At 40.6% G+C, this 16,095-nt stretch overlaps 1 protein-coding gene across 2 annotated transcripts; it reads right to left on the bottom strand.

The window, feature by feature from the left end:
* Positions 1-2,069: 2,069 nt before the first annotated feature.
* On the bottom strand, positions 2,070-15,226 carry trip13 (thyroid hormone receptor interactor 13). Of its 2 annotated transcripts, none has more exons than XM_083760534.1 (14): positions 15,115-15,226; positions 13,279-13,366; positions 12,923-13,073; positions 11,730-11,859; positions 10,852-10,907; positions 10,672-10,762; positions 10,467-10,539; positions 10,312-10,375; positions 10,116-10,202; positions 7,123-7,229; positions 6,502-6,655; positions 5,447-5,559; positions 2,646-2,715; positions 2,070-2,516 (listed from the first exon to the last, which is right to left on the bottom strand). In XM_083760534.1, the coding sequence occupies exons 2-14, from the start codon at positions 13,362-13,364 to the stop codon at positions 2,427-2,429; spliced, it is 1,272 nt and encodes a 423-aa protein (XP_083616660.1). In that variant the 5' UTR covers positions 13,365-13,366; positions 15,115-15,226; the 3' UTR covers positions 2,070-2,426. The 2 variants fall into 2 exon arrangements, with proteins under 2 accessions (XP_083616660.1, XP_083616661.1); XM_083760535.1 differs by having other exon boundaries at positions 11,730-11,856.
* Between the last annotated feature and the right edge of the window lie 869 nt (positions 15,227-16,095).

Here is a 16,095-nt window from a genome sequence, read left to right as displayed (position 1 = left end):
TACTTTAAGCAATATAGGGCAACTTCAGAGAGCACCACCTACCTCTCTTCTGTGGTCTATGCCTCCTTTGGTGCTTTTGGATGCATGGGTGTTACAAAAAACCTTTTGTAACAAAAAATCCTCAGATCTAGGTTGCTTTTCAGTAGGCATGGGTGTGATAATAACATAATTAGATTAAATTATGCACAGCCACAGGAATGGAGTAGAATGTTCAATGTTATGATCATATCAGATTAACAAGTGAAAAGTTGCTTATTTCATTTTTGAAAAATAAATTATATATATATTTTTTAACCCAAAATAGGGACACCATGGTTAATGTGGTTAAAATATCAGCAAACCTTTCCCTCAATATAGCCTCTGAGAAAATGTGTGTAGTTGTAGTTATAAGTTATAATAACCAAAATGCCTCACAGAAAATGTACACATTAAAACTAAGCAAGGAAAACAAAACACAATGCAAAGGATGCAAAATAGAAAATTAACAACTTAGAGATCAGCTATAATTGATACAAAAATCCAACAAGAAAAGAGGGGGGAATGGGTGCTTTGCAAGAATGGTTTTCTTAACAAATACGTTTCCCTGGTTGGACGTTTCTCTCTACGTCCAACCAGGGAAACTCCCCTGTCAGGTGAAAAGTAGCAGCTTGGACTCCTCATGCATTGAAGGAAACATGAGGTCAGTCCGTTGCTCTCCCCAGGTTGGCAGAGGGAGTGTAGTGCCAGGATTACATTGATTCGATTAACACTGCGTGAAAAAAATGGGTTACAAAAATCGTGGCTGACAAATTAAAAACGATTCTAAAAGCAACAGAAGAGAACATGAAGAGTAACCAGGACTGGGGTAATGTGGTCCTGTAACCTTTTCCTGGTGTTAGTCAGCAGGGAAATGTATGTCTGAGTTGGGCCAGTGTAGTGCATTACAATAATCTAAGGGTGATGTGATGAAAGCATGGATTACCTATTCTAAATTGGGAACCGTTAGCTATGTTTCTTAGCTGAAAGAAAGATGTTTAAATTACCGGTAATTTGGACATTAAAACTAAGGTCGGAGTCAATGAAAAGTTGAATACCCCAAGGTTTAGGCCACTGGGGTAACATTCATGGCCAGTCTGATTTATTTTTCTATTTTATTCGTGGCCAGTCTAGCTATGGCCAGGCTGTCTTTAAAAATGTCGGTGTCGTTTTGGAGGGCCAAAGAGGACAATTTCCTTTGAGTTGAGCTGCAAGATAGTTTGGGACATGAAGACATCCATCTATTGATGTCCAAGAGGCAGGCCTTTAGGCCGACTAGACTAGCCACTATGGTCACTGTTTTATCAGGACACATCTGGAGAACATCATGTTTTCTTGTGTCCGTATACCAGTATGTGTAATTCAATTATAGGTCTTAAACCCAAGTCTAGGTTAGCCAGAATATATTTCAACAAAGGTGATAACTGTAGCTGGTATCATAGTGCTCCATTAACACTGACACATATTCTGGTCTTGCCCTTTTTTGAGTATAAGTCATTTGTTTTTTAGACTATCACAGGCAGTGGACCGTGGACACTGACAGCTATCTTTGGTTTTGCTCCAAGTCGCCAACTGACCAACAAACTAATCCTAAGCATAAAGATGTGATTGCATTTACCACTTTACTAGCCCTTATGATTCTGCTGCACTGTAAATCCCCCAAACCACCGATGGATGAGTGATCCTATGCTAGTTAGACCTTCAAAAATATACTGGTACATCTGAGTAGAAACTTAGAAAGACAACTTGTACTCTACTTAGAAGAACCCAACTTATTAACTCTGCAAACTAAAATATGAAAAACGACATGCAAAAAGATACACAGCCCAAAGCAACCAATTTATTTACTCTCCTGGAAACTCCAGATAAAAAAATATAGTTAAAGAGTAAATATATACAGTATATTCATATTGTAAACATTAAGGTTAATGGATTAATAATAGCAGTTTACTGACATGGGGTTTTAGAAGGTCATAGCACCATTGAATAGATCAACCAGTGGGCTATGACCCAAATGTGAACTGTGCCATACTGTCAAACGGTCATGAGATTAATGTGGATACAGAAAACTTTATTTAGTACTGAACATTGGATTGTGACTTCATGAACAAGGTAAAATGTGCGTGCTGCCGGAAACCAGTTGAAACAGCTGTTATACGTGACATTACCTGAATTAATTCTATTCCCTTAACTAACTCACTCAGTGCCACAGGACGCCTTATGGCACTCCCCCGACTGTGAGAACTGTAGTACTGCAGTCACAGTGCAGCCAAGTGCATTATAACTGGATAATGAAGCTTTAGAAAAAAAGATCGATAATGATGGCATTTTCCTGCACATCAGAACAACACAGATGTGGATTTACAAGACAAAAACCTCTTCCTTCTGGCCGGGTGTGGACCGGTCACATACTAGTTAACCAGATTAGCCTTCTCCTCTTTCTGCTTGTCCACTGCTTTATCCATAGCTTCCAGGAAGCTCTCGAGACTTACTGTCGGTGTCTACAAACAAACCAATGAAAAGAAATTTAGTTTTCTTTTATATATCTTAATATTGTGGATGTTAAAATAAAGTTCACCTGCCAAACTTTTTTTTGTAAAACATACAGTACAATGGGACCAAAAGCTGACCTTTAGAAACAGTGCGTGGGCCAGAAACGGGAGCTTCCTCAGTGCTCTTCCACTCAAGCCTTTACTTTTTCTGGGGAATAAATCAAATAAAACAAGTGTTGACGTTGAAGATTATTCTTTTGTAAATGTCTATACTGTGACTAGTACACAGAAAACTCATCTTTTCAGCACCTTAGATTAGACACAGGACCAGGGTAAATATATACACTTATAGGCCCTCATTTATCAACCGTGCGTACACCAAAATATGGGTGCACGCATTTACCATTTGAGCCTGAGAGGCTGTCACAGGCATCTAAACATATATGTAGGCTATTCACTCCTAAAATGTTATTTATATATAACTGTATACCGGTAGGTATGCATATGGGCTACATGTAAAAAAAAGTTAACGAATACATCAACGATGTGTCTTTATGTCATATGAAATTAGTAGGAGATATAAAAATCGCGCAATTAAAAACAATGTTGCTAGTTAGATGCTTAAGCCATTTAAACAGTGTTTTGCATGGGTGCATACATGCGAGGATTTGGGCTGTCTGTGCTGAAATATTTCCATGACGGAGAGTCCCAATTAACGTGGGTAGCCTATAGGCTACTGTAGCCTAATCTACAGCAGGCCAATGTCTTTCTGGAGTTACGGTATGTGCAATCTCCTCCTCGTTTAATAAACCCGACACGTCGCTCGAATGCCAAATGAACCGTGCCAGCGCAAGTGGGAACCGCATCGGAGATAGGTAGGCTGTCCCAGCCAGCCCACCACCACCACCAGTGCCTGCTGCATGCAGCCACATAGGCTACGGTTTTGACTGCACATTCATATATTGACAGCCACTGCAGCGACTAGCGACTGCGAGGCAATCTAAATAGACTGTCGAATGTGCATGGTCAGTTGGTCACGGTGTCACGGACGGACCACAGTGATAGAGAGAGACAGACGGACAGGAGGAGCATATGCAAAACAGCAGTGTGTGTGTGCCTATTTGTTATTTAATTCATGGTTCACAGGTTCAGGTTTTGTTCACTAATATATCTTGTTGTATATTAAATTAAAAATACTTTACAACACACAGTGACAGTTGCTTACAAATTGCGATATGTGCGTGCGTGCGGGGGGTGAGGCGGGCAGCAAGGGAAGCGAAGCAAGAGGAGAAACAGACATCTTTATTAAATTCCTGCAGGTTCATTTATTTAATATACAACAAGTTGCGTGTGCGTGTTTGTGTGTGTATGAGAGAGGGGGCAGCAAGGCAAGCGAGTGAAACTTCCCCCCCCCCTATAACCATGGTTTCAGGGTCGTATTGCATTCTGTTCATGTCGCAAAAAGGAGGGTGAGGCTTTATTCCAGATAGATTTCAGCCGTCACATTTATTAACGTCGGAACGAAATTAAGGAAGGATCAGCTGTTTGCGATCACTTTATAAATGCCGTGGCGACGTGGGTGTACTACGAAACCTACACTCGAATTTGAGGCATATTTTACACTGAATTGATAAATGAGGGCCATACAGTATATCTATACAGTATATATAACCATATTATCAGATTGGGAATACCTCACCTCCAAACATATACAAGACCTTTTTCAAAAACAATTTGAATACAATTGAGTCGTGCTTTTAAAGCCTTTTTTCTTTTTAAATAAATAAGAATTTAAGACGTAGATACAGGATAGAAATTGGCATTGTTGCCCTCCAATTTAAGACGGGAAACCTTTTTGGGCGTTCTTGTTGCTATACACAGTATATAGCAGAATTAACTTTTTTTCATTTTTATTATTAGGTCAGGATTTTGAAGGTGTTTTTAAAATCTGCCTCCCTTTAGTCCAACCGATTACTAACACTATCATAATCACAACAATAACTATAACCTCAGTCTTCATCATTTTTTGACCGTGGTCGAGATCATGGATTTCACAATGCCATTGTCAGACTTTCCGGTCCTTCATTGCCATCCCCAGTTCCTGCTTACTGATGCATGTGTCCCTAGCGATGACATCAGGGAACGACAGTTTTCTACCTCTGGTCTGCTTTGAGGAAGGATTCCAGAGAAGAAGAGAAGATATAACCTCATTGTCAGCTCTGTAGCAGTGGCCGGCAAACTGTGTTCTTCTGGATCGGACTAGTGAAGAACCACGGGGAAGGTTGCCATATATTAGATTAGTCGATGGGTGGCTCTTCCAAGACAGATTTTGTGCTCTCATTAGAAGGCGGGTGTAAGTGCCATCCAACCGTTTCTCTAATTTCTTTGAAAGTGTCCATGTCTCAGAGCCATAGAGTAGAATCGGCTCAACGGTCGTCCTAAATATTTTTTTACTTTGAACATTACTAAGCTGGGATGACCAGATCTTATGCATGTCATTGCAGACTGACCAGGTCATACCCTTCCTAGTTTGAAAGTCCTTTTCGGAAGAAGATATATATGAACCCAAATACTTGTAGTCATCAACCTGTTTCAGAGGAGTGTTGTTAAGTGTTTTTATAATTTGGTTATTGTTGGATTTGCATATATTAAGTATTCAGTTTTCGTCTCGTTGAGATAAAGACCAACACAGTTGGAGGCCTGCTCAAGAGACTGAAGGCGAGCCTGAGCGTATTCCAATGATTGACTGATAAGCGTGATGTCATCAGCGAAGTCAGTGTCGGTTAGGTATTTAGCAGGATGACGAGTCTTAAGCGGTAACCTCAGCCTTAACCAGCCACGTAGGTCGGACTAACGGGAGGTTGGACTAATTTATGGGCAGGGCACTAGGCCCCAGTCCTAAATGGGTTAAGTAATTGATGATTGGAGGCTGTACTCACATTGCGAGGTTTCTAAGAGCCAGACTGTGTTCTGACAAAGTGCTCTCTGCAAAGCCCATGGTCTCCAGCTCATACAAGGTAAACAGCTGCTGCCGTGGGTAGATGATCAGGCACTGTATACAAACAAATTAAATAAGTGCACGTCTGGGTCAACTGGAACGGATTAAAGACAATGATTTTAGCCCATTAAGGAACCTGAAGGTTCTATGAAGATTCTACAAATACCTTCTAAAATCACTAGTTCTCACACACACTTTCACGATCTTTCAAAAAAAAATCAAAAATAGTCTGCTATATTTGAATAGCCAAAACGACTGATTCTTTCCTGGTTTTAATGGGTTAAGGCGAGCTTCTTTGCCCCCAAAGTGCCTAGTTTGGATAATACTAGTACGAACTACTAACATATAGTTCCTATAAGATAACGTGCTTTAGTGCTGCATTTCATTCAAAATAATTTCACTGATTTCGATGTCACAATCAAAATGAGGTTTCATCGGTGGAGGGACAGCCAACAGACAATTACAGAACAAACATTATTGGCAGTGGTGGAAAGTAACTAAGTACAATTTAAGTACTGTACTTAAGTACAATGTTTAGTTATTGGTGCTTTACTTGAATATTTCCAATTTCCAGTACTTTTACTACTACTCCACTATATCTCAGAGGTAAATACTGTACTTTTACTCCACTACATTTATCTGAAAACTTATAGTTACTAGTTACTTGTAGATTTGGATTATTATTACAAAACATATATTACCCGCTTCAGCCCTTTATACATTTCTGTCATTTGAAAATAACAGGTGCACCGTGCACAATGCGTCACGATGCGACGCATTGTGAGCGTGTAGATCTGCTCATTTCAAAATAATTGTAGACATTTTACAACTTGAAGACATGCTCTGCATAATGAGTACTTTGCAAAATGTAGATTTAGATTGCAAGTACACTCTGTTACTTGTAACAGAGTATTTCTACATCGTAGTAGATACTTTTACTTAAGTAAAACATTTGAGTACGTTTCCAACCACACTGGTTATTGGGTGTTTGCTCACCCTCATCAGCTCCTCCAGGCAGGAGAGGTAGATGTTATAGATGCCCTTCTCAGACGGCGGGCCGATGTACTGTTTTATGTCAGCTCTGTCCACAAACGCCAGGTCAATCTTGTCCGTCACATTGGACGTGGTCAGGATCACCACATTGGAATGCCTAACAGCAGCATAGAAAATGTACCGGTAATAATGAAAGTAGGAAACATAAAGAAAGTGGTATGCGGTGCGAATTAAGTCTACTGAGTCAAGTGTTTAATGGTTTATACAAAACAATAAGAGTGATCTTATGAACAGTAAACTTGTGGCTGCCAGTTTCTTAACAACACTTGAGCGTGCAATCAGCTCACTTTTCATGTTTTGTTATGAGAGAGAAAGGCAGGGGAGGCACGGGAGAAGAGGCATGCAGAGTTATGCGTTTCCATAAATGAGCAGCTTAACCAGCTGGAAAACAACAGTAATGACAGAAATGTTTGATGACAATTTATACCCCATTAGGAGGATAGGCATGCGATGAAAAGACAGGAGAGGAGGGACCACATGTAAAGTTGTGGCTCATTAACTGGTTGAGTCACATGACGGCGCCTGAAGAGAGAACTTTTATTTATAGGCTATACAAGTTCTGACCGTTTGATCTGGTCGAGCTGTGTGAGAACAGAGTTGACCACTCGGATGGCGTCGGAAGGCTCCGTACCGGCCTGGCTGGCGCTCCTCGACGCAGTCAGACTCTCCACCTAACCTCCACAAAACAATGGAGTGTTTCACTCATGGGTAGCTTACATTAACCACATTCTGGGCTGAACATTCAGCGAGAATAGCAGATCCACAACCTCATAACCAATTGCGACACATTACTACACATTACACATTACATGTAGATTGACTATTTTCGGCAAAGAGATTTGTTGTACAGTTAAAAAACAAGTATAGAGCCCTAGGTGACCCCAGTCAACGAAGTATATTGGTTGAATGTTTTAAGTATGTAAAAACAATAGTCTGCTATGATTAACATGTTGTTTAAAACACTCACTCACCTTTTCAGACCTCCAGTTCTAGGCACCACAGAATGGGGGGACTTTTTTATTATTTCCACACTACAACTCTAAGGTATATTAATGACATAGTAAAATGTTGAAAATGAGTGGTATTCCCCTTTAAGTCCCAGTGTACCAGGAACAAGGAAATCACATGGTCGCAAAATGTTAGAGAAATTTCAAGAATGCTCATATCTCCCTTCCTGTATCATTGCACTAAATGCGGGATTTACAAGCTCTCTCATTATCAACTGTCCGGGGTGCGATGGTAGTGAAGATGAATATTCTGTGACTACTTAAATGATGGGTAAAATGGAAAATAGCTGGTAGTAGGGCTATTTTGGTTGGCAATGAATTAGTTACATGGTTTTCCGTAAAATGTAAAACAATATAATTTGAAAATGGCATGGGAACCCTTTCTCACTCATTAAGAAATTCTGGGTCTATGAATATCCAAATACACTGCGCAAAGAAAAGTGATTTCGCCAAGTGGCTCATATTGAACTATGACTATGGATTGTGCGATCAGTGACGTCACACCTTCAGTAAAAAAAAGTGAAAAGGATTCTTTGGTGGCAATTTCTGCATATATAACAATCTGTGTAAGTCAGTGGTTCTGAACCAGTGGCCCTTGGTTCCAGGTGGTCCCAGCTAAATGATGGAGTTGGACCCTTATAGATCTTTAACTCGAGTGTAAAATGAAACCATAAAATGAAATCATTTTACGCTCTCAGACTCAAGAGTTAAATTGCATTACTTAATTTACAAGTCTACACAATTAGAGAATGTAGAAGAATTGTTATTTTGATCAACGTTTGCCTGTTATTTATCCTAATGGTACCAACATTATACAGCATGAAATTGTGGAAAAAATCTTATCCAACAACATCCAGAACAAAATATTCTAAGTTTTGGGTCTGACAGGCTAAATCTCATTACAGTGGCTCAAATGCTGAATACATAATGGGCCTTGATATGAAAAAGGTTGAAAGCCACTGGTGTAAGTCATGCCTCCGAGAATTGAAGAAAAAAGTGGATTTGGACTTCAAGTCATAGAACAACTAAGCTTGATGATTTTCATGAATGGTGCTATATGTAATAAGAAGAAAATAAATAATTATTATAACTATTTCCTCCGGCAGGGAAATTCAATTTTGAGCTTCATCCAGCTGAGAACTGCCCAGGGAGGAGGGTCTTGCTCAGGTACACTAGGGATGGGTATCGTTAGGATTTTTTCGAGACCGGTACCGATTCCGGTTCTGCTTATCGATTCCGGTTCTTAACGGTTCCCTATTTCGGTTCCAAAATGGTATAAAATAACTTAAATAAGAGGTCAAATGTTTATTTAACAAAAAAGCTCAATATAGTGTAACATCCTCTCCTTTATTGAGCCATTTGTGGATAATATAGTGATTATTTTAAATATAATATATCTATTCTGTATTTACCCAGGGCAATAGTGTTGTAGGCTACTTCTCTTACTACTAACTACTGACAATGACAAATAAAAGCATGTCTGAGATCTGAGAGCAACACACACACACACACACACACACACACACACACTCACACACACCCACACACACACACACACACACACACACACACACACACAAATTAGCATCGCTAATGGGGGGGGCATCTCCAGCCGATAGGTGAGAACGGCTTTGCTGACGTGCGAATGGTGGGATCATTGAAAACAAAGGCGGCTTGCAGAAATGTGCATGCTGCCAGAGTAGGCTATCATTTGTTGTTTTTCTTGTTTTTTCGCCACCTCTCTTCGACAGTTCGACTGCAAGCTCTAAAGTTAATTAGAGTTTAGTTTAATTAATTTAGAGTCTAAACTAATTGAGCCTCTGGAGTCTGGACCCTACGCCGTGATCACACACACAGACACACACGCATCCGAGGTGGGTTGATTCAATGCTGTGCAGCGCACATGCATGATCATGCAGTGAGGCAACTCAGGCAGCAGAGCACAAGACTCCTGTACCCTCTCTTAAAAGTTGCCTCCCATAAACTTGACTTGAAAATTACGTTTAAGAAACTTTAATAATGATGTTGCTTCAATGCTTCTCTGCACCGCGCGTCTCTCTGTCTCTACACTCCTCGACAACTCCATGCAGAGAAATAGCCCCGCCTCTGCAAGCCACAAGCCCACAACGCGTCGCTGATGCAACGCGGTGTAGGCTTGTAGATCAGCTCTGTTCCCTGCGCTTCTATTAAAAGGGTAGAAAATAAATAAATAGCGTGTGACCACGTGTCTGTGAGAACCGATAGAGAGAACCGAAATTGAATTATTGTAATGGGTACCCGGTACCCAGGCACGTTCGGTTCGGTACATACTTGGTCCCGAGTTTCGGGACCCACCCCTAGGTACACCTCAACACATTGTTGGGGCTGGGAATTGAACCTGGGACCTTTTACTGCTACCCAGGTGGGCTCTGTCTGCCCATCCAGCTATAGCTGCCGTTACAACTGTAATAACTCGACCAGTTGCAACTTGCATACAGTAGACTAGCAAAAGTACACTTCTGAATGTCAGTTGTCTTGGAGTCTGGACAAGAATAACACTGCCAATTTTACCTCGTCAATAAGCACAAAGACAAGGGCTTCCTGGTCGTCTATCAGTTGCTGGATCTGCTGGAACATTTTCGTGACAAGTTTACCGCTCTGTAACAAAGAAACATTACAGTTTAATGATTAAATACCTGCTCCAACATCATGAACACAATCAATTGACGTGGAGGAAAAAGAAGGCTATACTGTAGTTGTATAGTACCTCTGAGAACCACTTGGAGAAGAGACTGTGACTGTTGATCTCCACAAACTGCCCATAGGAGTACCTAGGGGAGGAAGGGAGAACATGGTGAAATGAAAGGAGTTGGGGTGCAGTTACAACAGGAAGTGGGTACTGCTGAATGAGGGATCTCTTACCGAGATGATAGCCTGATTGACAGCTTCTGGGCAAGGGCTTTGCACAAAGACGTTTTACCTGTGCCTGGGGGGCCTGGATGTGGGCGCATACAAACAGCTTTAATTACACTGGTTTTCATTATTATTAATATACGTGTCATATTCACATGCCATGCTCACAATGAAGTCATCAGTCAAAAGAACATTCCTGTTCAGAGTTAATTACCATGAAGCAGAACTACGCGGTTCCACGAAATCAACGTGCTGTCTACATTTTTGTCTGAGAAGAAAATTGTCGTTGCGACATAATCCAGGAGCTAAAGAAAAACATTTTCCAAGTTAGGCATTTGAAGTTAAAACGAATAATATTGTCATTTCACCTTCACCTCATCAAAACAATTTTTACCTGTGTTTTGATGCCATCCTCATATACCAGACTCTCCCAAATGCCATGAAATTCAGCTGTAAAAAAACAAAAACAAACACGTGTAGTCATTTCATTATTGTGACTTAAAGGATTAGTTCACCAAAATAATTATGCATTTCCTATCAATTACACACCACATGAATCCTTGAATTTGTGGAGATTTTTTTGTTTTGTCGCATTCCTGAGCCAATAATTTGATGACCGGCGGAAAGATGCTAATGTCTCCGGAGACTCTGCTGGTCAAGGCTTCATGTGGTGTGTAATTGATAGAAAATGCATAATTATCATTTTTGGGGTGAACTACTCCTTTAGTGTAATTGAACCTGTGCAGCTGGTTAAACAGGTTTTGTACAGTACATCACTTTGTCAGAAGGGTGGGCTAATAATATACTGTAGATATTACATGTACTGTAGAACTAGTAACGTAACTAATAACATTTGATAACAAGTAATACCTGAACTAACATTACCTTTTTAAATAAGTAATATTTGAAGAACTTGCACAACACTGGAAATGTGACAATGTGAAATTACTTCTGTAATTTGACCTAAACTACTGTAGTGTCACACCTGCTGCTGTAGTGTACTAGTGTTTGAACTGAATAAAAAACATAATTTAAAATCCGTATCTCGTAAGCCATTTTCTTTTCAGATGTTTTCCATGAGCTTTCTATCATCTTATTATATAGTATGCAGTGTCACTGAGCAGTATGGGTGGGAGGGTTAAGGGATTTCTTTCTCTTTTTTGTCTTGTTTATTTTTTCTTTCATTTTGTTTCATAAAAAAGAAAATGTATTTCATTATCATAATGTTTGTAACAATTTATAATCTGTTCAATAAAAAAATCCATATCTCACCAGCTGGCAGGAGCCAGTGATTGGCTGCAGAGAGGTCCTCGTCATCCTGAAGGTTAAGCTGAGTGGGGCCATCCTCGTTCAGTGTAAAGATATGAATACAGAGAGTGGATCTCTTCAGATCAATAGGCTGCTAAATAGAGGACAAAATATTCATGAATATTAGGTAGGGCACTGCACTCACATTTTGTTGCTGTTGAGCAGAAACCTCATTATATCTCCATATTTCAGCGTTTTATGTTTTTCCGTAAATTAAGGCTCTACTGTTGAAAATAGCCGATATATGGTCTGAGGCGGCCTAGCGGTCCGGGCACCTAGACTCCCAATGCAGCCGCCTGACAGCACATTGCAGGTTCAAGTCCCGATCCTGATGAACTTTGCTGTATGTCACTCCCCGTCTCTCTCTCCTCGTTCCCTGTCTGTCTCCACTTACTCTATAAATAAAATCACACCAGTGTGAAGTGAGTGGTGCAACTCCGTGTGGGGGTCCCCGGGGGGTCCACGGAAGTTCCAGACCCACAAGAACGCCGCCAGGGTGCCGGCCCGGTTCCGGTGAGCCGCACCGTGTCCGAAACGGTCGAGAAATGTCATAGTTACCGTGTGGGGGTCCCTGGGGGTCCCTGGAACATCCAGACCCCCAGGAATGCGGGCGGCCAGGGGGCTGGCCTGGTTCGGGCAAGCCGCCCCACGTCCGAAACGGTTGATAAATGACAGAGTTACCAACCAAGCTATTTCCGTGCTTGGACGGACTGACAGACAGACCCAGGGACACACATAGCTGTCTAATGGAGTGATTGCACCACTCAAAAATGGTTTTGGATATAAAAGGTTTCCACCCGACAGAAACGATTTGCTGGTAATAGGCTGGAAGAATGGGATGACTGACAAATGACAGGAATTATTTGAGCAGTTTCATAATTCAGTCCCCAAAAGCTATGTTAAAAGGGTATCACTTTTCCATCAATATTTTCTTGTTAGAAGAATTGAATTGAACTCGACTTAGCACAGTTCGATTAACTGAGCACCTCTGTTGATGTTGTCCAAAAAGACTGTACTATAATCTAATATAATCTGTTCTGTTGATTGTAAAACCCATACAAAAAATCTGCCTTGTTTCCTTTAGGAATATGACCAAAGTGAACTACTAATTTACAAACATATTTGTCATTACATTAAAACGAACAGGCTCATCTTACCCTCTTGTCTATATCAACTATGGCCACAGATTGAACATGATCCTTCAGGAAATCATCATCAAACTCAGTCCATTTGTGATTTCCAAAAACTGTGCTGTGGCGGTTCAGTAGAGTCAGAACGTTCATCTTCACCTCAGACCGTTGGACGGTGCTGACAGGTGAAATGAAATGAGACAGAATCAGTGTAAAATAGTACTGTTAATACAAATAATAATGTAATAATAATTGAATACAAATCTGAGTGAGTGAGTGAGTGAGTGAGTGCTATGTGTGGGTGTGTATCTGCTATATTTCCGAGGACTAACATAACATCACATAACAATGAGCCATGTTGATTAAATGAGTCCGTTACTCACCTGTGTGATTTAACATGGACTTCCACATGGATACTGTCATCACCGAAATGCGGCTTGTGGCCAACCTCCATGCTGTCAGAATCCATCCCTGGACAACAAGGAATAGTCATTCAAAGTTAAGACCTCTAGGGGCTGTATTTTGCGTGTCTTAAACCAGGTCTTATTACCTAACTTGAGTAAACTAAAGACCTGGAGGCGTGATCAATGCCATTTGGCTATTCTGAGTGGCCAAAGAGCATTGATCACGCCTCCAGGTCTTTAATTTACTCAAGTTAGGTAACAAGACCTGGTACTTAAGACGCAAAATACAGCCCCTAAGCCAAATTCCAATACCCCAAATCTCGGCCACTCGCTCACTCACAATCGGTCACTCCAGCATGGCGGTGTTACAGTGAAAATAGTGTCCTGCCGAAATATGTGACCATCTTGTGGACTTCACATAACGTGGCTTAAATACCACTAGGTTGAACTCTGCTAATAAACAAACGTCAATGATTTATGTTCGGACAGACGGACACTGACATAGATATGTGATTGTCTACACATGATTGTCACATATTTTAGCAGGTCACCAATTTCACCGTAACACCACCATGCTTCGGGTGGCCGAGTGTGAGTGAGCGAGTGGCCGAGATTTGGGGTATTGGAATTTGGCTCTAGTGTTTATGCGGTTGAGAGAGGAGATCCGGGGAGCAGCAAGGCAGGGGGACCCTAGCCTTGCGTAGCCAGCCTTCATCTGCCTATGCAGTGCATATTGCCCGAGTAACGACCATACACAACGATGAACTTAGAGGTTAAAAACAATTCGAGGATAATACAATAAAGTAAAGTCAATGTTCTTACTAGCCCCTTTCGGGACCCTACATAAAGCTTTTCTGAAATTTTGATGAGTTTTATGTTGGGTCCCTGGTCATAACTATATTTTCGTATGGGAATTCCGGAACGCGGAAGTAAAAATGCTCTCTAAGATTGAATCTGCGCCGTGTGACGGTCTTTTTTTGCTTGAGTTATTCTGAATTCGGGAACTTTAAGTACCTATACATCCCGCTACGAATATCTCCTGTGGCGCAGAAGCCGTTAAGTATTTTTAATCTTTGTTTGACCGATTTGGTCGCTTTATTTCTTCTTGTTTGTTTACCGTTTATTGTACCGCCTCCCGGTGTGCGGTTGGCTTGTGCGGCTACGTCCCTGCCTCTGATCTGCTCTGTCATTGCTATAGCGCCACTAGCTAGCTAGATAGGCGGTACAATGAGGTGTCAATAAACAAGGAAGGAAGAGAAGAATCAAAGCGACCAAATCGGTCAAACAAAGATTAAAAATACTTAACGGCTTCCGCGCCACAGGAGATATTCGCAGCGGCATGTATGGGTACTTATACTAAACATATTCAGAAACGCTCACACGAAAAAATGTCGTCAAAGAGCGCAGACAGGCGCTAAACATGTTGTTTATGTTTAAGAATGGCTGCGTACCAGGTGGCATGGTAGTGGTGCAACAGGACCCAATGCACTGGGTCGAACAAATGTCAGAAACTTCAGTAGCATTGGGTTCTGCTTGGAGGGCTATGTTCTTACCAATGTAGTATTCTAATCTACTAGCTATTACATAAAGCAGTATGAATCAAATGTACAGTACAATTTAAAATAGACAACAACGAAAACACAAACGAACACACAAGCAAAGACGAAGAGATTAAATGAGACAGTTTAAAATGTGAGTTGTTGTCATTACGTGCTATTAGTTCGTGTAGCTAACCCATACAGATGCTCCCAAAGGTTACAATTACATTAATGTCATCACTATTATCTATCTAGTAACTTTAAAAGTCAGACCAACCTAGGGTTGAATAAGGTTCATATAACCGTATGAACGATGTCGACGTTATTGATGTTTACTTATTGACGTTCACACTGTCGGTCAATCGAATTCAGCGCGCTGTTCATTCAACCCGGAACAACATCATTCTAGAATGGTCTAGTGTTGCCAGATTTTGCAACAGAAACAAGCTGTCAGGTCTACGAAAACAACTAAAGCCCTAAACAGCCAAAAAATGTGGAAATTTGATATTTTTGCAGTGGTGGCAAATAACTAAGTACATTTACTTAAGTACTGTACTTGAGTACAAGTTTGAGGTACTTTTGCTTTACTAAAGTATGTCCAATTTCCAATACTTTATACTTCGAGTTCGACTTCAACTTCCAATACGCGCACTACAATTATTTGAAAACTTTATAGTTTAATACTTTGTAGATTTATATTTTATTGCAAAACATACATTAACCACTTCATTTTAAACTTTGGCTATTTGAATAAAGTAAATGTACCAGCTCACAATGGTTCACACGTTGTGAGCTTGCTTGTAGATTAAAAAAATATATACACATATAGTACCTTTACTTTTGTTACTGTAAGTACTTTTTGATGCCAATGCCGAGTACACTGATGTTTTTGAAACATTTTGAATACACAAAACATTGGTCCAAAAACAAAAACATGTTGGGGTGTGCCGGTGTGGGTCTACAATGAGTACAATCTGATTCTGATTCTGACGTATTCTGTACGTATTCTGATGAATTGAACAATGTGGACCCTGTCCCTGTTGTAAACAAGTGTAATGCTTAATTGGGTCGTCCACTCACAGTTGACAGTCTTTGTATTGAGTTTGTGCTTAAAATGTACTGTAAATTCTACAAACTGTTAATAAATATTTCAATCAATCAATCAAAAACGTGAAATAGTTCGAGACCCGGCCTCGCCCTCGATCCCAGCCTTATTCATCACTACAACGTTACGAAGCTATCCCAATTCAGTTTATAT

This window comes from Protomyctophum parallelum, assembly GCF_964188405.1.
Source record: "Protomyctophum parallelum genome assembly, chromosome: 3".
In the NCBI taxonomy this organism is placed as follows: domain Eukaryota; kingdom Metazoa; phylum Chordata; class Actinopteri; order Myctophiformes; family Myctophidae; genus Protomyctophum; species Protomyctophum parallelum.
Note: the sequence above shows the minus strand (reverse complement) of the source record. Positions and strands in the feature narration are given on the sequence as shown.